This window comes from Bidens hawaiensis, unplaced genomic scaffold (assembly GCF_021521415.1).
Source record: "Bidens hawaiensis isolate Kalapana, Puna unplaced genomic scaffold, B.hawaiensis_p1.1 tig00085926_1, whole genome shotgun sequence".
Taxonomy (NCBI): Eukaryota; Viridiplantae; Streptophyta; class Magnoliopsida; order Asterales; family Asteraceae; genus Bidens; species Bidens hawaiensis.
The window spans coordinates 1-21899 of record NW_027504179.1 but is presented as its reverse complement, the minus strand read 5'-3'; the positions used below and the strand labels follow the sequence as shown (position 1 = coordinate 21899).

Genomic DNA, 21899 nt, shown 5'->3' with positions numbered 1-21899 from the left:
TCGAGACGTGGACAAGAGTTCACGTGGGAACGCGAGGATCAAATGATGAAAAAGTATCCTCACCTTTTTGAAGGGTTGACAAAACATCGAAACCGCAAAAGTCGACAAACCGTCAGAAATCACCGGAGGTATGAATTAAATTTCGGGGCGAAATTTCTTTCTACTAGGGGATGATATGACAAACTGAAAATTTTTTGCCTTTTTCAGGCACCCATCGCGACTTGACTCAAATTTTCGGGACGAAAATTCTTTCAACATGGGAATGATGTGACACTCGTCAATTTCAGGTTAACTCCGTTAATCCGAACTCCGTTAATTCAAACTTAAGATCACACGAACTGTAACGCATATCTCATTACATTTAAATTAGGATTTAAATGACGCATGGCAATCACTACACAAGTAGTCTTTCGGAATTTCACCGAAACACACACGAGTCGACTCAAACCGTTGGTGAACAAACGATAAGTAATTGATAGTTATGTGTTAATCTATGTGTTACTTGATATTTATATATACATATATAACACTAAATTCAAGAAGCAAAAGCCTAGTTTATGCTAGAAATTGATTAACTAGAAGTTCAGGGGGCTAAGTGTAACATAATTAATAATATAAACATATTATTACACAAACCCTAACCCCCTAATCCCTGCATACGATCGTCCCCTCCCCCCCCCCCCTCCTCTTGGCAGCCGTGAACACACACACACATACAATCTCCTTGCAAGCTTGTTTGAAGAATTAAAGTGGTACCTAGGTAAATTAGATCCTCTAGTTTATTCCATTGAGTTAATTGCATGATTAAGCATAATAAACATAAACCCTAGATGTTAAAACTATTGATTGTTGATAGATTATGAGTCTAGAGGGTTGCTTGCATGGTTAATTGTTCATAGGTTAATTGTTTATTGAGTTTTGATGAAAACTGATGCTGGATAGATTATTGAATTCGTGTTTGGACGACTGTAACTCAATGTTAATGTTATGTTTTGATGCGATTGTTTATTCTACAGTATACTAGGTCGAGTCTAGTTTCTGAAAAGTCCGAGTTTGTAATTTTTGGACATATAAAAGTCTGTTTTTATTATTTTACAAAACTGTTGTGCAAGGCTGATTTGGGAGACCTGCTGTTAGGATGTATTGCGACTAAGATATCTCATAAACTACAAGACCAAATGGGTTGGTTCCACTTCTGGAAGAAAATATATTGAGTTAGGAACCTAACCCAATTGGTCTTGCATTAATTGGATTTTTCATTTAACGGGAATAACAAATAACATTCTGTTGCGCATGATAATGATTGCTGTGTGTTTACTGTGATGTTTTGATCTTTGTGGTAAAACCATATATGATAAAAATATAATAAAAATAGTTTTAGAAACCTAACCACGTGTGCTTCTGTGATGATTTTTGGTGATTTATTTGACTTGTTAGAATTTATTAATAAGAGTAATCTTGTCGAGTGAAAATCTGCATGGATAATTTAGCTGCTGTATTATTTAAATTGTCATGAAAAGTGCATAACCGATCGATGTTTGCTATGTTTTGACCAAATTACCCTTTTGGGGGATAATTGCTAGTAATGTACAATATTAATACTTGACACGTAAGTAGTTGTTCACACATGTAACGTATCACCAACGTGTTTGTCGAGTCGCACTTATTTCACAAACGAAACACGAAATGCATCTCATGCATAAGTTGTATGTGTCGAGTCTAGGGACTCACTCGTAGTTTAAATACCTAGAAAATCTCGTTTTTGTTTTCAGAACACTAGTGAGGATTTTCTGTGATGCACACCTTTTTCTCAGATCTTTTTGGTTATCTTCGCAAACAGTGAGTTTCACGTCCCCTTTTTACTCTTTTAAACGCTTGTTATTTGGGGGAGATAACATACTCCAAACGCTTTAGATTTTGTTATTAGTTATATATCACTTGTAAGGCTATGTGGCAAACGAACCAACTAAAGTCCTTCATAACATCGAACCGTTTAGTATTTGTATAATAGCGAGTCACTGTTGAGTAGTACTACTGGGTTTGACAAACCCCACCCAACTCTAAACTCGATGGTAGGTCGAGTGGGTGTAATCTTGGCTAACACATTACCATGGTCGTGGTTGACATGGTGGCAAGGCAATTGATAAACAGTCGGCTTCGGTGTCGAACACTTAGTAATACATGCCTGATAGGTTAGCTACCTATTGATATATAATTAACTTAACACTATCTGGTAACGAAAACGCAAACGCAAACGCAAACACTTTATTTATATAAACATGTGAACTCACCAACCCTGTGTTGACACTTTTAGTATGTTATTCTCAGGTAGCCGAGGCGGGCGCGCGGTATAGGAACATGCATTCGCTAAACACCATCGCCTTGAAAACTTCTTTTAATTTTTATCTTAATAACTTGGGTTTTTAAGTCGTCCTGTGTGGCGCAAACTTTTTGGTTTACAATTTACGCTTCCGCATTTTATTTAAGACTTAATGTCTTGTTGGTTTGAAAACGTTAAACATGGTGTTTGATTATAACTAATGATTCCGATCCTGTTAGTTCACACCCTCTGACGGTACAACTCCATTAGCGGATTTTGAGGGTGTGACAGATTGGTATCAGAGCCATTGGTTATAGCGAATTAGAAATGCATTCATACTAGACTATAACCGCAACGACCCATTAGTTATAATTTTATGCACTGCGTATATAAATGTGTATTATATATTTAGTTATTCGTTTTCTTTATCTCTTTACCTCATTCACTCATACGCGCGTAACCCATACACGACGTATCCTGTAAGGATGTCGACGCCATCAACATCATCATCCGACCCGGTGTCTCATGCCCCTGGAAAGGAACCGCAGCTACCACCTCGAGTAGTCCCGACACTAGTAGCCCCTGCACCGAAGAGACATCGCCTATCTGGAGACATGTACGAAGACAACGTTAGCTGGAGTTGGTACCCGAGTTTGATCCAGCGTATGGTTTATCGTGAGCAAGTTCCCCCATTACCTCACCCGGGCTGTCCTATGTCCTTCAACACGCTACCACCCATAACCGAACCAATGGAGCGTGCTTTCGTAGCTCTCGCCTCCTGCTTAGAACGTGAAGTTGACATTATGTACTCGACGAGAGTGAATGTTACTAGATTGATATGGGATGGAGCAAAGGCTATGATGAGAATTTCCCACCTGACTGAAGCCATGAAGGAAGTTCAGGACGCTCATGTTCAGCTAATGAAACTAGTGATCAAGATGCAATCAGAGATGATAGACTTGCAAGAAGAAGTCAGAGACGCAAGAGGCCATGCAGCGGTAGCTCTAGCTCGTTGCGCAACACTAGAGGCACAGATTTCTCCGAACGCAGCAGAACCGGAGGCAAAGCCAGTGTATGTATCTTCAAGAATTACCTGGACTGTAAACCCAATTCGTTTAAGGGCACTAAGGGAGCCATAAGTTTCCTGCGTTGGGCCGAGAAGGCAGAGTCAGCCTTTGAGATGTGCAACTGTCCACCAGCCAGTAGGGTCAAGTTTGCTGCTGGAACATTGCAAGATTTTTCTCCCACCTAGTGGAACTCTAATGTGCAAATTCTTGTGTTGGAATTGGCAAATGCTCTGAACTGGGAGGAATTCAAGAATATGATGCGGGAAGAGTATTGTCCTAGAGAGGAAATCGCGAAGTTGGAGTCGGAATTTTGGGCGCTGAAAATGGTGGGTTCTGAGATTGAAGCCTACACCACCCGTTCCCATGAGCTAGCAGTGATGTGCCCGCGGACGGTTGACCCGCCGAGTAAGAGAATCGAGATGTATATCGATGGTTTGGTACCCCTGGTTCAGGGTATGGTGACGTCTTCCAAACCGGCTAGGATTCAGCAAGCGATCCGAATAGCCCACAAACTAACAGACCAAGCAGTGGCACAAGGTGCGTTACCACCTAGAGGTTCCACCTCTAAAACCCGTGATAACTCAAGCACTGAAAACAACATCAACAACTTTGGTAATGGAAAGAGGAAATTTGACAACACCAGGTCCTCATCATCGAACCCCCCACAGCAACAACACCACCGTAAACCCGAACTCGCTCAGAACTTCAATAATCAGGGTTCCAACAATAACAACAACAGTGGCGGACATGGTTCGAGTGGCTATGCTGGAAAGTACCCGAAATGCAACAAGTGCAACTATCACCATGCTGGCCCATGCGACCGTATCAAGTGTCTGCGATGCGGTAAAATGGGTCATCAGGCCAAGGACTGTAGGGGAGACCTAGCTGCTAAGGGTGCTCCTAAACAGCCTGCGGCGACTAAAGGGTGCTTTGAGTGTGGTCAAGAGGGTCACTTGAGGAAGGATTGTCCCAAACTGAAGCAGAATGAGAACAATGGAGGCAACAACAGTGGCGGAAGCAGTGGTAAATGTAGAGCTTTCGTCATTGCGTCGGGCCAGGCCCGTAACGATCCGAATGTGGTTACCGGTAAGTTTCCTGTGAATGACTGTTTTGCTTCTATTTTTTTTTTTTTGACACTGGAGCTGATAGGATTTTTGTATCGAAAGCCTTTAGTAAACTCTTAGACTTAACTCCAACCCCGTTAGATGCTAAGTTTCCTGTTGAATTAGCTGACGGTAAGTCTATAGAAACAACTCACGTACTAGCGGGATGTAAATTGAAACTGTCGGGTCATACCTTCGATATCGACCTCATACCCTTTACGCTTGGTAGTTTCGATGTCGATGTCGGCATGGATTGGCTATCCGAGAATAGAGCTGAGATTATATGTCACGACAAGATAGTCCACATCACTACCTCTTCTGGCGAAATCATTTCGATACAGGGCGAGAAGAGCGGCATGACTACAAGCGTCATCACCCTCATGAAGGCGGATAAATATTTACGAAAGGGTCATCCAGCAATTTTAGCTCATATTGTCGAGAAACCCGCGGAGGAGAAGCGAATCGAAGACATACCGATTGTGCGAGATTTTCTGGAAGTCTTCCCAAAGGATTTGCCTGGACTCCCACCTATTCGACAAGTCGAGTTCCAAATCGAATTGCCCCCCGGTACAGCACCCATAGCACGAGCCCCGTATTGACTCGCACCGGTGGAGCTTCAGGAGTAGTCCACTCAATTGCAAGACTTGTTGGATAAATGTTTTATCCGACCTAGCTCATCACCATGGGGAGCCCCTATCTTAATTGTCCGAAAGAAGGACAGAACTTTCCGCATGTGCATCGACTACCGAGAGCTGAACAAGGTGACAATCAAGAACCGTTACCCCTTACCCCGAATTGATGAATAGTTCGACCAGCTTCAAGGATCGAGTTACTACTCGAAGATCGATCTAAAATCTGGTTACCATCAACTTAGAGTGCGCGAAGAAGATTTTTCAAAGACGGCATTCAGAACTCGGTACGGTCACTACGAGTTTTCGGTTATGCCTTTTGGCTTAACCAACACATCAGCTATATTTATGGATCTCATGAACAGAGTATGCAAGGCGTACCTCGACAAGTTTGTTATTGTTTTCATAGATGATATCCTCGTTTACTCCAAGAACAAGACCGACCATGAAGAACACCTGAGGTTAATCCTGAAATTAATAAAGAAGGAACAACTGTACGCTAAACTCTCGAAATGCGAATTTTGGCTTCGCGAGGTTCACTTCTTAGGGCATGTGATCAATGAGAATAGTATCCATGTCGATCCAGACTAGGTAGAGGCCATCAAAAACTGGGAAGCACCTAAGACTCCGATTGAGGTGCGACAATTCCTAGGACTGGCTGGCTACTACCGACGTTTCATCGAGGGATTTTCAAAGATTGCTCAACCCCTCACCGCATTGACACACAAGGGTACTAAGTACAATTGGGGTGACGTGCAGGAGTCCTCTTTCCAACTTAGCGATTTTTCAGTTCCTTTCATCACTTAACAGCTTGTTTCAGCATGTTTTTGTTCCGTTGTACGTCGACTTTTCAGTTTCGGTTAATTTGTCGATTTTTTTTGAACGAGGACAACGAACGAAACGTTTTAGTTTTTTTACATTTTTTGTTTTTGTTTTATTTTTTATGATTTTTTTATTAATTTTTTTGAATATTTTTCGATGGTTTCTATTAAGATCAAAATCCCACAAAAAAAAATTTCAAAAAAAACAAATAAAAAAGCATAACTCAAAATATAAACGAATAACGAAAAAAGTAAAAAAACTAAAATATTTTCGCCGTTATCCTCGTTCATAAAAAAAACCGACAAATTAACCGAAACCGAAATGTCGGCGAAAACGAATCAAAAACCTTAATCGACCCGTCTAGTGCGAAAACTCGATAAAAACCGAAACCCAACTCGTCCAGTGCTAAAACTCGTGTCGGCACGAAAGCTGATCCGAGCCGAAACCTAAACCGATATCGTTCCAATTTAAAACCCGTTTCAACCCAAACATGTCACTTTTCCTTAAGACACTAACCCACATCGACCCATGTAGTTAAATTTGTCAACCCATTTTAACCCAAATAAGAATGTGGAATTTCAAGTGACCCATTTTGACCAATTTAATTAAAACCTATGACCCAAATCAACCCATTTGAAATTTAAAACAACCCAAATTGACCCATTTAAAATGGTTTGGGTCAAGGTTTCCACCCCTACATCTCATTATATTAAAAATTAATCTCACCAATATTTGATATGTAAATCCTATAAAATAGGAATATACTAAAAGTTAATATCTATTTAAAAATATATATATATATATAAGAAATAATTTTAAAGTAAAAAAAAAACAGTTCACGAGTCTCACAAAACTCAGATAACTTTTAAACGAGTTATAACATATTATTATTTATTTATGAAACCTTTTAAACATCAAAACCTATAATAAATAAAATTAAAATAAAAAGATATATATATATATATAAAAACATGTGTATCGATACTTTGAAACTCAATAAAACACTAGTATGAAAGCTGGATAAAACTATACATTCGTCACATTAGTCATTTCAATAAATTCAATAAAAAGCCTAATAAACTCAAAACACCAAAGCCAGCCTTTGTCGGATCGGATCGGTTCAGTTCAAAGTCACCGAGGGCCCGACACTAAAATTAGCTACGTATTCAAATCACTTCACTTCACTTCACTTTCATCTTCTTCTGTCTTACAATCAATTAGGGTTCAGCTGGACACAAGGTACGTACGCTCAATTCAACGCTAGGGGTTGTTTCTATTTCGTTACTACATATTATTCAAACAAAATTAGGTTTTAATTTGTGGGTTTACTTGGATTTTGTTTACTATAAATTGGATTTTGATTTCTTGAAATTAAATAAAGTTTGAACATCTGGGTGGGTTTGAAATTTATGGGCTTGCTTAGTTTTTGTTAAAAATCAGTTTTTGAATTTAAAAGGGTAAAAAAAAGGATAAGATTGTTTGAAATAAATTTGTGGGGTTGTGTTTGGTGTGATTAGGTTAATCTGTGAAAAATGAAAGAACAAGAAGGGGAGGATTTGATGGTGGATGTTGTAGCTTCTGATCCTGCGGTTAGTCGCATGCAGAAACAAACAGAGAACTGTCATCAGGAGATGGTGGATGTTGTAGCTTTAGGAGAAGATGTTTCGGGTGGAGTTAGGGTTTTGACTTCCGAGAAAGATGATCATGTTGTGGTGGTTAATAATAAGGAAGAAGTGGCCGCTTCGGGTGAAACTAGGGTTTTGACGGTGAATGAAGATGATGATATGGTGGATGTTGTAGGTTTTGGTGATGATTCGGTAGAAGTTGCAGGTTCTGGTGAAGGCTGTAATGCTTCGGTTGAAACTGCGGTTTTGACTTCTGAGGTGATAGTAAATGAACAAGATATGGTGGATGTTACTGGTTTGGGTGAAGATAATGATGCGTCGGTTGAAACTAGGGTTTTGATTTCTGAGAAAGATGAGGTTGTAGTGAACGAACAAGTTGCTGCAGGTCACGGTGAAGATTGTACTGCTTCGGTTTTGACTTCTGAGAAAGTTGAGGTAATAGTGAATGAACAAGATTTGGAGAAAAGTGATGATGTCAAGAAGCTGCATGTGGAATCTGTTGAAGAGGTTTTAACAGCGAATCAAAGTTCTGCAGCTGATGCGGTAACTGATGAAGTTGGTGAAAGTGTCAAAGAAGATAGTCTGCAACCAATAGTAGAAGTTATAACAGATGATGTTCAAGAAACAACTCATGTGGTGAATGATAAAATTGAAAAAGAAAATCAAGTGTTAGTTTCATCAGAGCCATTGGCCACAGTTAATCCTGGTTCCGAGGGTGCTGATGTCGCGGTGAAAGAAGATATTCCCATTGACTCGACAATTGAAGTTACAACTGAGACTGATGCAATAGTTAACCAGGAAACAGAAGCAGGTTTGAACAAAAACGAGGAAAAACCTAATGAACTGGTTCAAGAAGTTGTATATGAAAATGGTGTTATGGATGACAAAACCGAAAAAGAAGACGGCACTGTAAACTCCTCCAAGATTCCAGAATCTTTGACTACGGTCAGTCTTGGTCCAGAAGAAGTCAACACCGTACCACCTATTACAGATGCTGACATGGACGGAGGAGACGATGCAGGGATGGACATAGATGAAGTAGTGGGTGGGAAAGATGATAATGCTGCAAATTCTGAAGCTAATGTGGAACAGAAGCTTCCGGAACCTTCTTCCGAACCAGTTCTAGTCGAACCCCAAGAGGAACACATCAAGTCTCGAGAACCGATCGTGTATGGTCGTCGTGCACATGTTGAGGTTCCACTCTACGAGTCACTTGATGTAGACCAGAAGCTTTCGGAGCCTTCTTCCCCTGTATCGAAAGATGAAAATTTGAAAATCGAAACTGACTCAGAACAAGAAGATGAAGATGAAGATGATGATGATAACGAGTCCGTGCAAGAAGATGATCAAAAAGTAATTAAACAGAAACCTGTGCTTTATAAAAATGGAAACTTGTTTTCACTTCATCAAATGTCTTATTTCAAGCCACCAGAAAGCGAAGGTGACTTCTCTGTTTCTGATTTAGTTTGGGGCAAAATAAGAAGCCATCCATGGTGGCCCGGTCAGATAATCGATCCATCAGGCGCATCAAAGAAAGCCATGAAATATTACAAAAAAGATAGCTTTTTAGTTGCGTATTTTGGCGACCATTCTTTCGCTTGGAACAGCCCATCTGTTTTAACCCCGTTTCGCGCCAACTTTTCTCAATACGCGAACCAAACCAATGCCGAAATGTTTAAGACTGCAGTCGATTGCGCTTTGGACGAGGTTAGTAGACGGGTCGAGTTAGGGCTTGCGTGTTCTTGTACTCCTAAAGAAATTTATAAAAAAATCGAATATCAAGTTACAGAAAACGGAGGTGTTAGAAAACAATCAAGTAAAATACATGAAAAAGACGAATCTGCCCATGTGAGCTCTTTTGAGCCCGGCAAGCTTGTGGATTATGTGAGATTACTGGCCCAGTTCCCGGACCAAGGTGACAAACTGGATCTTGCAATAGCCAAGGCCCAATTAACATCATATGGTTGTTATAAAGGGCATCGTGAGCTAACCGAGTTTTTGGCTTGCGGAGATATGTTGGAAGAACAAGAAGCTCCTGTAAATGAACCGGCTGAACAAGTTAATAAAAATGGTGACAAAATTGAGAATGATTTGATTGATATTGTAAATCCTAACAAGGAGATAAGTTTATCTGATATAACCGATGATGCACCCGCACCCGCACCCGCACCGGTAACTGCATCCGCTTCCGAATCTGTAGGTGGGACCAGTAAACCGGTTTCTTCATCGGGTTTGAAAAGACGAAAGGCACGCGTTTCCGTTTCTAATGGTTCGGTTAAAAAACAAGGCCGTGTTTCTAACAAAGTGTCCACTGCTCCCGTTTCAACTCCGACACCAAAACCAACTCCGACTCCAAAACCCTCTTTCAAAATTGGTGAAATGATTCAAAGAGTGGCAAGTCAGCTGACTGGACCACCATCGGTTATCAAGTCTGATAGTGACCCGAAGGTTGACCTTGGTCAACATGTTGACCAAACCGTGCAGACACCTGAAAACAGTCAAGTGGAATCATCTATAGCTGATATGCTGTCACAACTGCATTTAACTGCTCAAGATCCCATGAAAGAACACGGTTTTTTTCAGACGATTATCCCGTTCTTTTATGAACGGAGAGCTGCTGTTTTTAGCAAATCTTTGAAGAAACCTCCGACTGTTGAAACACCTGACGATGACATGAAGTTAAAACCGCCCAATGAAAACGAACCTGAAGAATTTGAATTCGACTTTGACTTTGATGATGCTAATGATTCTTATTGGACGGATAGGATCATCCAAAACCATTCTGAAGATCAACCGATGCAAGATAATCAAGATGATCAAAATGGGGCGGTGGAAGAGTATCAGATTGTGGAACAGGAACCAGAAAAACCTGCAAAACGGAGGCGCCAATCAAATAAAAAAGAAAAATCAAATAAAAAAGAAAGACCTAACAAAAAAGAAAAGCGCGCTGCCAGTAGCAACCATAAACCGGAGCCTGAACCGGAACCGGTACCAGAAGAACCAGAGATTGTTAGAAAAAGGAGGGAAAATCTGGCTACAGAGGTTGTATTGAAGTTTGAAGAGGGTATCAATTTCCGTTCAGAAGCTCAGTTGAATAAGATGTTCAGGCGATTCGGGCCGTTGATGGAGTCAGAAACTGAAGTGGATCGGGCTGGGGGACGGGCCCGAGTGGTGTTCAAGAAGTGTTCTGATGCAGAAGTGGCTCATAACAGTGCTGGACAGTTCAACATTTTTGGGTCGATTAATGTAAGTTATGAGCTCAATTATAGCCCGCTAGTGTCGTATAAACCGTTACCACTATCATTGCCGGTGTTTCAAGAAGACCTGCAACCAGTGCTACAGCAAGACCCGCTACAGGTACAAGAGGACCCGATACCGATGCCACAGGAAGACCTGCACCCGATGTTACAGGAAAAAACGCTACAGGTGTTACAGGAAGAACCGCCACCGGTGTTGCAGGAAAACCCACACCCGGTGTTACAGGAAGACCTGCACCCGGTGTTACAGGTTGAACCAGTGTTACAGGAAAATGCGGTACCGGTGTTACAAGAAGAACCGGTGTTACAGGAAAATGCGGGTACCGGTGTTACAGGAAGAACCAGTGTTACAAGAAAATGCGGGTACCGGTGTTACATGAAGAACCAGTGTTACAAGAAAATGTGGTACCGATGTTACAGGAAGATCATCACCCGGTGTTACAGGAAGATCCGCACCCAGTGTTACAGGAAGAACCGCATCCGGTGTTACAGGAAGATCCTCAACCGGTATTGCAAGAAGACCCGCTAGCGGTATTACAAGATGACCCGATGGATGCAAGCTAACTGTGTTATTAGAGGTCTGCTAAATTGTTCTCTTTGCTAGATATTTAACTAACTATTGTTGTGAGCTTTACTTGATGTTCAAATTTGCTTTATTTTAGCTTTCCTGTGCGTGTCGGAAGGTAAGGTAAGGTACGAAGTGATTAGGGGTTAAAAAAGTATAAAATTTCACGGGCATCATAGTTCTAAGCAGTCACTTTTATACACGGATGCATCACACATTTGTTTTGTAAATGGAGCTTTGTTTTAGATTATGGACCAGCGGTTTTTTCTGTTTAGTCATGTTTATTTAGTGGGTCAAAACAAAATCATGGGTAATATTTACTGCCGTGCGTTTGTGGCTTCACATTGGGTGTTAAACCTTGTCCACATTTTCCCCTTGGGCCCCCAAACACGCGTCACATCGGGTGTTAAAAACTTATCCCCATTTGCCAAACACACGCTGTGCTTGTTTATGGGGATGTTAAAAAAGAGAAAAGGGGGGGGGGGGGGGGTTGGATCTAGTTAGCACGACAATGATAGTTAAATGGTTACTTTGTTAATGGATTCATGCGTATGTGGTGTTGATGTGACACTTTAACTAGAAGATCTCTAGCTAAACGGTTAATGGATTCATCGATGTGTTTCTTATGTTCTTTTAGTATGTGATCAAGGACTGAACATCAACATATATATATATATATATATATATATATATATATATATATAAGGTCGTTCACCGGCTTGTTTAGAAAATGGTGTACACTCGTCTAAAACGTCTCGTGTGACGCCGTCTCACTTATTTCCTTCCTACCTTTTTATCGTATTTCTCATGTTTGGTGTGGTATGAATGTCTTTTTTTATCAACTATAAATGTCTAGCTGTTATTTGATTTTACAAAGCTAGTATAGCTTGGTTTGGTTATTTGAGAGACTTTATTTATGTTACTGGGCCAGCAACTCCGGTTTTTCTTTGCTATGTAGAACACCAAATTGGTTTGTGCTTTCCACCAAAGGCAACATATAGTGTAACGATCGTGAACAAAAACTTCATTTTCGGTTTAGTCGCTAATGCCCCAGAAATTGCTTCCCACACCCGCTTGACGATGTCGTCTAGATGAAACTAGTTGTTAATAACAGATTGAAATAGTTTTTGGTCACTATCTGAGCATTGTGGAATATTTCTTCTTTGTCATTATCAGAGCTTTATGAAATAGTTTGTTATTATTATAACACCATATAACAACGTTGGAGGTGCTAGCCAGGTGCAGTTTTCTCCTCTTTTCGATGACAATACGCCACACGAACTAGATAAAAAAAGATGTATTATATCACAGAATGAAAGATATACAAGAACTATTAGAAAATAATAATGATAGTTCATGAAGCAAACAAATTTTACAGTATACAAAATCTTCAGCTCATGACATCAAAACAATCATCCATAAGCAACTTTATTCTGTAAAAGATTTAAATCCCTCACGCTTCAAAAACATTTAAGGCTGATAAATCTCGGGAAGCTGGAGGCCAACGCTCGCAGCAGATTTTCCAAGCACCTTTTTCATTTCACCCAATCTATCAACCGTACGTAAACAGCAAATCCTATAACATTACTACATTAACCGACACAAAATAAAGTAAAGTGTAATCTTTAATCTTAATTGTGTACTACCTGCTGATGACGATGAACACTGCTCAAAACTAAGGTAATTATAAGTTTTATTTTGTGCTGAATAATCGATGGCTCTAACTCACTACCGTTGATTTTATAAAGTCTGTAAAATGAGTTTTGTGTTGTTTGTGTTTCTTCACTGTTTTCACTAGCTCTCTGTAAACTTTTAAGGCTTGCTTCACCTGATCCCGTCCTAGCCTTTTCTACGCAAATTTCCAACCCTGCTTCAATATAGGGGTGTGCAAATTGCGGTTTGGTTTTGAGTTACAAGTGATGGGATAGGATTGAATTGGTAATCAAAGCAAAGACGTGTCATTTTCAATCGGGTTAATGTAGATAGGATTTTAGAGAGTATAGTGAATGTACAGAGAGACCATACATCTGTAGTCTAGATGAGATGCTGGTAGAACCATAATGGGCTGCCACTAGGAAAAAAATGCAGTTTTGTGGCCAGTAGTTGTAAGGCGCGCGCGGTCTGACCTTCTCTGTCTTTTTGGGTAACTAAATCTGGGTACTACATCTGTAGGACAAGGGGCCGCATAATGAGTCAGAACAGGTTAAAGTATAAATAAGTTGTTTTTAGTATGGGCAACTTTTAAGATTTTGTAAGTTAATAACAAACACATGTATTTAATAAAAAAAAAGAATCATAACTAAGTTATTTGTAGGATCTGGGTCAATTAGTGGTGTCCATGAGTTGGTTTTGGACTCAAACCAAACCAAACCAAACATCAAAATATTGGTTTTGAAAACATTCGATTTCAGTTTTTGGTTTGGTTTCAGGTTTTTCAATTTTACCATTTGGGCATGAAATTTTTTATCGAAAAGAAGTTGGCTTAAAATTATTAGCATGGACCTAAACCAATGGCACATATGTTAGTTAATTACATTATCAATTAATTGTTATACATTCGGGTTAAAATACATGTGTTGCACTATTTATCAAATTCTTGTAAGTCGTTTAAATTTGAGTAAAAAACTTGGAAATCCATAATTTTGGTTCGGTTTTTTCAGTTTTAATCGCACGCAAAACCAAAACGAATTGAAGGTTCGGTTTTTATAAAAGCCAAAACTCAAACTATCAATTTTTGTTTGAATCCGGTTTTCTAGGTTTCATGCACAACCATAGCCCTAGGGCCAACCTTTTTCTCTATCACAAGTAATAGAGACACTACTCCCGGTTGGTCCCGGACTCCAAAAGCCACTTTTCTTTCTTTTACATGTACAGTATAATAACTCAGATAATATAAGTAAACGCGTAAGTATTATGAGTTATGAGTAACCACATAAACCGGCTGTAAGCGTGAGTGTAACTAGCTCAGCACCCGGAACGCCCATACTTAGTAACCTCCAACAAGTACCAAAGTGTCTCCAACCACCCCTACTTTGCCACGAGTTTCAACGCAGTGTATCCATCCCTATTAACCATTTTTGTCACCAATACTATTAGCTTAGCATCGATCCATGGTGTTTCTCACCAACAAGTGAGTTTTGCATCGAGTTTATCATATCAAATATGTGTTCAACCGCGTCCCAGTCATGTTTATTGCGGCTTTGTAGATCGGAACATTGCGTATCTCGTTGTACGTAGTTCGTAATATTCAAATGTTATTTGGTTGGTTGATAGGAGGTTTTTAGAGAAGGGATGACATGAATATCTAGAGTTGACTATATAAAAAAAATACTTTTAGGATCAAAACAAATTTTTATCAACCTATCTAATCTAATTATCTAATAAACAAGTGGATTTGAAACAAATATTTTGTCAAAATGCTCCATTGTGTCACATGGCATTCTAAGTCTTTCAATTCTCCATGTGGCATCTCAAAATTCATCAATCTATCCTCTCTAATAAAGGAATCCTCAATAGGTCAATCACCCAAAATTTTATTTTCCCGCCCGTAACAATAAGGCACTCTATTATTTTCAACGGGGGTGAATTATTATTTAGGGTTTATTATTATTTCCACCGAAGCCGTTTCACAATACGCTTCATCTTTGCTCCTGATTCTTATTCTTCATTCCTGTTTCTTAATAGTCGGATTCAATCAATAATCAAGAATCAACGAGACATGGTTTAACGAATTGAATCTGGATATACCATATTCAATCGATTGCTGCATATTCACTAGGTATGTTCAACATCTAATCTTCATTTGGTATTATTTCAACTCTCCATATTTGGTTTTTTAATTAATCTACCTATCTAATAAACAAGTGGATTTGAAACAAACATTTCGTCAAAATGCTCCATTGTGTCACATGGCATTCTAAGCCTTTCAATTGTCCATGTGGCATCTCAAAATTCATCAATCTATCCTCTCTAATAAAGGAATCCTCAGTAGGTCAATCATCCAAAATTTTATTTTCCCGCTCGTAACAATTAGGCACTTTATTATTCTCGACGGGAGTGAATTATTATTTAGGGTTATTATTATCTCCACCGAAGCCGTTTCACAATACACTTCATCTTCGCTCCTGATTCTTATTCTTCATCCCTGATTCTTAATAGCCGGATTCAATCAATAATCAAGAATAAACGAGACATGGTTTAACGAATTAAATCTGGATATACCATATTCAATTGATTGCTACATATACACTAGGTATGTTCAACATCTAATCTTCATTTGGTATTATTTCAATTATCCATATTTGGTTTTTTAATTAATCTACCTATTGAATAAACAAGTGGGTTTGAAACAAATATTTCATCAAAATGCTCCATTATATGTAATTTTTTGAAAAAAAAATATGTATAATCAATGTTTCAACACAATTATATAACTACTAGCTTGGTCTAGTGGTGAAGGGGTGTGACATCTAAGCAAAAGGTTGTGGGTTCTAGTTTTAAGCTTATTTTTATACAAAAATATTTTATGCAACTCAAATCATAATTAAGTAAACCAATTAAAAATTAAATTGTTTAAACCCAACAAAATGTTCTGTTTCGCCCAAATTTTTTTTTGTCTTTGGCCCAAAAGAATTTTCGTGCTCTTAGAGTCGGCCCTATTCATAAACATGGTATTCTTCTGTTCGCTAGATGACACTAGAAAACGATAAAAGAGAAGACAAAAACAAAGACAACGAGCTGTTGTCAATCCAATAACATAGAATATTCTTTTTATAAAATATAAGAAAATTGAATTTTAACAATTCAATTTTCCTAAAATATATAATAGCAAATAGAACATCTAAGATTCAAGACATAGAGGGTCAACGAGTTGTTGACCCATACAATATTTATCCTATTTTATACTTTAACCACTCTATCAAACTGAAAATAACATATTGCCCAGCAGTTTAATCACACATTTCCCCATATGGGAAACACTTTTATTTAGCAAATTATATGACAAATTAGACCATTGATATGTTTTACTTCATCATAGCTTTTTACAAATTTTGGAGCCAGTTTGATGATAGATCTTTAGAGCTTTGACATCGAGTAGTCCATAGCATCCACAAGAAAATCTATTAAACAATAAGATAATTTTTTAATTTTAAATATGTAATGTGAAAAATAATTATAAAAAAGAAATGGTATAGGAAAAAAGCACACCCGCATCTTCCTTAGTGAAGCATAGTGGTGGAGTGATTCTAAAAACATTTCCATAAAATCCACCTTTACCAACTAATACCCCCAAATCTAAAAAATAAATAAATAAATAAAGTTTATGCGTCATTTAGTCATCACACAGTTGTCTGACACCGGTGAAAAAAAAACTTAAACCCGTTATTTATTATTGATTGTATATAAGACTGAAAATTACCTTTCATCATCTCCATTGTCTCCAATATTTCAATCTTTGCTGGAGTTTTGAGCTTGCGATCAGTAACAAGTTCAACACCAAGTATTAACCCTCTTCCTCGGACATCACCGATAACTTCAATATATCACAACATAATTATATATGTTTACTAGATTCTTAAATCTACTACTTTAAACATTGCTTTAAACTATAAAAAATTAAATTTTAATGTGAAATGTAGAAGTAGAACTTACTTATATGCTTATCTTTAAGAGCAGTAAGTCGTTGTTTCAAGTATGATCCAACAACATGAGCATTTTCTTGAAGATTTTCTGTTTCAATAACTTTTAGGACAGCATGACCCGCAGCAGTACAAACCGGATTCCCACCAAATGTATTGAAGTAACTTCGACGAGTTAAAACTTTTGCAATTTCAGGGGTAGTCACCACTGCACCAAGTGGAATCCCATTGCCAATACCCTGATTTGTAAATTTGGATTATCCCATTACTTCAAAATTCGGGTTTGTTTAATTGGATACGATTATTGTACCTTTGCCATTGTGACAATATCAGGGACTATTCCTTGGTTTTGGAATCCCCAAAAGTTGCTTCCAGTTCGAGCAAATCCAGCCTGGACCTCGTCCGCGATCACAAGCCCTCCGGCTTTCTTAATACTCTTATAAACCGGAGGTAAGTAGTTTGGGGCCAATTCCACAATGCCACCAACTCCCTATACCAATCAAAATATGTACATATTTAACAGTTCATCAAAAAGAAAAGCAACCATTAAAATGTGTATGTAGTACGCAATAATGGTCAAAACAAATTCATATTGAATCGAGTTATATTATGGACCGATGGGCCCGTGTTACCTGACCATTTTTACTTGTGATTTCTTAATGATTGAATATAATTATTTAGGAGACCGTGTGCACTAATACACTTGTCAGATAGCTTTCAACAATCTAGCCTATTTTCAGTTTATCATATATATTTTTTTAACTTTTCTTGACAAATTATATATCGAATACTTCACCTGAATCGCTTCAAAAATGAAACCGGCAACATGTCCAGATGTTCCAAACTGTATCAAGTCATCGACGTCTTTGGCATACTTCTCTCCATCGGAGCCGAATACTCCTCTATACGGATCCGGGTTTATTGCATGATGGACCCCATTCTAGTGGACAAATGAAGAAATACGATTAGCAACCACTCATATATGTTTAAAATACCACCCTTAATTATCTATATAGTATAATTACAAAGTTTGGTGACACAAAAGAATTTTTTAAATATTTTATTAGGTTTGTTTTACTGTTAAGACATATCATGATGGATAACACAATTGTGATGTGTTGGTGAATTGGTTGTTGTAAGTTTGTTTGTTAAAGCTTTAGTTAAAGTTAGAATGCAGTGCGTACAAGTTCGATTCCCATAAACCAAAAATTTGCTCTTCTTTATTTTAATTGATCCTTTTGTTTCTTTTTTTTTTATTTTCTTTTATTTTAGTGTTTTTTTGCTTAAATATGTTAATATAAGTAAGAGTTCTGGTACCGCAAATACCTCATTGGGTCACTTAGCGGCATCTTATTGGCGCAAGGCATTTTTTTAGTTTTGTTTTAGTCCAGTATAGTAACGAATATGACGGAAATTGATCGAATTCTTGTAGACTCATCGTGTGTTGTTTTAGTTTCAGTATTGTAACGAACGTAACACAAACCGACCAAATGCTGATTTTTTCGGTATCGTAACGAACATTACAGATTCCGACCGAATTTGCGTAAACTCATGACCACAACACCTGGGATCGACAACGGTCGGGTTTTAACAACGCTCGAGTTTTACCAATCAAAGTCACGCTATTGATCCACCTCAGTTTTTATAATTTTTTGTTTTAGTTTGAGTGCAATAAAACACGTAACTGAAACCGATCGAGGTCGCGTCAACTTAGCACCTCAATGCTTGAAATCGACAACGCTTGAGTTTTAGCACCGCCCGGGTTTTACCAACCTGCCCCGGTACAACGCGCCGGGTAAAACACTAGTTTATATAATAAACATAATGTTTTTATTATTATTATTTTTATATAATAAATGATACTTTAAAACACTAGATGTCCACGTACATGACACATAAAGTAATTAGTGTCTACTCTTTACTAGGAAATCATAATTATTTGATGAAGACACATTTGTCATTTTCCTTAAGATAAAGGTGCTGCCAACCTAAATACTTCAAATAACGACGTATAACAATGTTGTATCGCTTATAAAACGATGATTTTTATGACAAAATAAACATTAGAAAATGGCAAAATAAGCTTTACGAAAACGCACGCAAACGTAGCGTCTATTCCAACAATAGAAACGTTCCAAAATCAGAGCATTCAAGATAACTATCCATCAACAACCTCATATCTAAATTATAGAGAAATAATATAAAAATAAAGTTATTTGACTACTCTATAAGATCCTCTATACATACCCATCTCAAACCTCTAAACATTTAGGGGAAACAATTCTACCGTCCAGGGGTTATTATTCACCCCATACTCATATATATTTTTTTTTGAATGGAAAGAAAAGAAATAATAATAAAATTTGAATAAAAAAGTATTATTAATTGAATTAGAAATATATATGAGGAATGAGATGTGAAAAGTTTTATAAAATTCAGAACAAATTTAAAATATGATCACTTTTATTTATATTTAAAGGATGGGAATGAGTAGACTACTGAATGCTCTTAGGAAACGACTTTTCATTACGCAATATAACAAATCCATGTGCTTAAAATATGAACAAACTAAAATGTAAACTAAAATGTAATGTTATATAAGTTTAGGATTAATAAATAAAAAGTATATAGAAGAAAAACACGCTACTAGTATTGGTTTATCTTAAATTTAAAAAGCAAAAAGTATAATTCAAAATACCTGAATAATATTGAATTTCCAGTTGGACTGTGCAGTTGCCCCCATTGTTGCAGCTGCGTTCCCATGGTATGCGTTCCTCAGTGATATGATATCTTGGCAACCTGTGTATAATCGGGCGATCATTATCGCTAGCTCGTTGGCTTCCGTGCCCGAATTAGTAAAAAACACCACCTGCGTATCATGTATATTCTATTACTGTTGAACTATTTTAAATAAGTATTCATACCATCTTATATTATATAAATAAAAATTAATCAATTGAATAGTTTTATAGATTAGAAATACGAATGATAATTTTTCATCAAACTTTTTTTAATTGAACAATATTAGCTTTTAACTGAATTAACCTAATTATTATGGATTTATGGTAGTAGATAACGTAAGCATTGGTGACAACTATATCATAAAACATTAACAACCAGACAAGGATGAGATGTGCCAATTTAATCCACACTTTTTGCCTCTATAATATTCATTTGTGGGTCCATTATTTTTATATCATTGCACCAATAACATGGTGTTCAATGAACCTAGACAAGCCCCAAGTGTACTTATCCAACAGTAGAGAAATGAATGTTAAAATAGATGGCTGAATCGGGTACTGAGGATAGTTCCAAACGCTATTGAAAACAGGTATGATATATACCTTGAGGTCGCCGGGCATTTTTATCGGTGATGCAGTGGTTAAGATAGAGAATGGTGGAGTGTTGTATGGTGGTGACTTGATTGACGATGGCTTGGACCACATCAGGGTGACAATGACCACAATTCACAGTGGCAATCCCTCCAAAACCATCAAGATATCTTCTCCCTTTTTCATCAAACAAATACTGCATCTTCCCATGTACCACGTTCAACTGTTTCATCACGATAATAATTGTACATCATGAATATGTATTTATATTTCATGCTATAATATGTATTGTTAAATTATCCCATAAAAGACACCTACTATTAAAAATCAAATTTTTTGTATAAAAATTAAACATATTAGCAAATTATAAAGTTTTAAGAGTTAAGAAACAATGTTTTAAATTTCTGAAAGTATTTCTAAATATTAGCATACTAATTTTCGAGTCTTTAGTGGTTTAAACTTTAAAAAAATTACATGGATTCAAACTTGAATGTTTATCTATAAATGTGAGTTTGTTTAAATATTAGCTGATAAGCTGAATATTGATATAAGTGGTGTTGTAGTTGAAACAAGAATTACTAAACTTAGTTGACACATTGTAAGTAAAATAATTCAAAAAGTAATGAGCATATAAAAAAACAAAATTTTGATTGTATCGTTGGTAATAATATAGGGTTTTTTTTTTTAATAAGTAAATCGTAAAAACATATAATAGGGTAAGAAACAATTGGCTGTTTACCCTTTATCAAGTATAAAATTTATAGATTTAATGTTGTTAATAAATTTATTTAAAAAGTAATTAACGAAAATTATCAAATTTGATAGTGAATATATATAAATTACTTCAAAATTATTATCAGCTATTATCAAATAAAAGTTAAATGGGACCCCGTTGCCCGTTGATTACCTTATTGACAAAACGTCATTTTAAGGAAAAAAAAGAACTGGGAGAAAAAATATACCTTAAATAGCTAGAGGTGCACAAGAAAAGATATGTAATTTTATATGTAACACAAATTTACAATCATTTGTATATTAAATTTGTACAAAAACTTAATTTAATATAAAAAAAAACAACCGTAGCGTGTTACATGTTTGTCTTTTATTTAAATTTAATCTTTTTAAAGTTAATCTTCTTATTATAAAATTGACAAAACTAACATTGAAGAGCATTTGGCCTAGCGGCAATACGAAGAAAAAAGAAAACATGTAATTTAAGACGCTGCAATCGGACATGAACTCACCGGCTTTTTGTAGAAGTAGAACATGGAAGGGCTGAGGAACTGATTACGCTTGTGGAGGATCTCATCGGCAGTGGGACCCACGTACAACGGAGGAGAGTAATCAAAAGCGGGTATAATCGGGACTCGATCGGATTCTGATCCCTCAACCGGTGATCGTTTTTGAGCTTGTTGCGAAAAACACTGACGACGATTTTGGGTGGATTTCAATCCGCTGCAGGTTAGCCTTCGTAAGGAGGATGCAAATTTGTACATGTTTGCTATGATGAAAACAAAGAAGGTGATATTATTTATAGAGA

The 21899-nt window shown here is 37.2% G+C and overlaps 1 protein-coding gene and 1 pseudogene across 2 annotated transcripts; one reads left to right on the top strand and one right to left on the bottom strand.

The window, feature by feature from the left end:
• The first annotated feature begins 7038 nt into the window (after positions 1-7038).
• On the top strand, positions 7039-11489 carry LOC143607731 (uncharacterized). The gene is made up of 2 exons (XM_077083074.1): positions 7039-7180; positions 7459-11489. The coding sequence occupies exon 2, from the start codon at positions 7474-7476 to the stop codon at positions 11350-11352; it is 3879 nt and encodes a 1292-aa protein (XP_076939189.1). The 5' UTR covers positions 7039-7180; positions 7459-7473; the 3' UTR covers positions 11353-11489.
• A 4783-nt stretch (positions 11490-16272) lies between these two features.
• Positions 16273-21856, bottom strand: LOC143607730 (alanine--glyoxylate aminotransferase 2 homolog 3, mitochondrial-like; annotated as a pseudogene). The gene is made up of 9 exons (XR_013149028.1): positions 21604-21856; positions 20372-20582; positions 19726-19896; positions 17824-17967; positions 17338-17517; positions 17041-17266; positions 16808-16921; positions 16597-16683; positions 16273-16508 (listed from the first exon to the last, which is right to left on the bottom strand). The product of XR_013149028.1 is annotated as an alanine--glyoxylate aminotransferase 2 homolog 3, mitochondrial-like (transcript).
• Between the last annotated feature and the right edge of the window lie 43 nt (positions 21857-21899).

Coding starts and splice junctions, on each gene's coding strand:
- LOC143607731 (XM_077083074.1), top strand. CDS start 7,474: ATGAAAGAACAAGAAGGGGAGGATTTGATGGTGGATGTTGTAGCTTCT.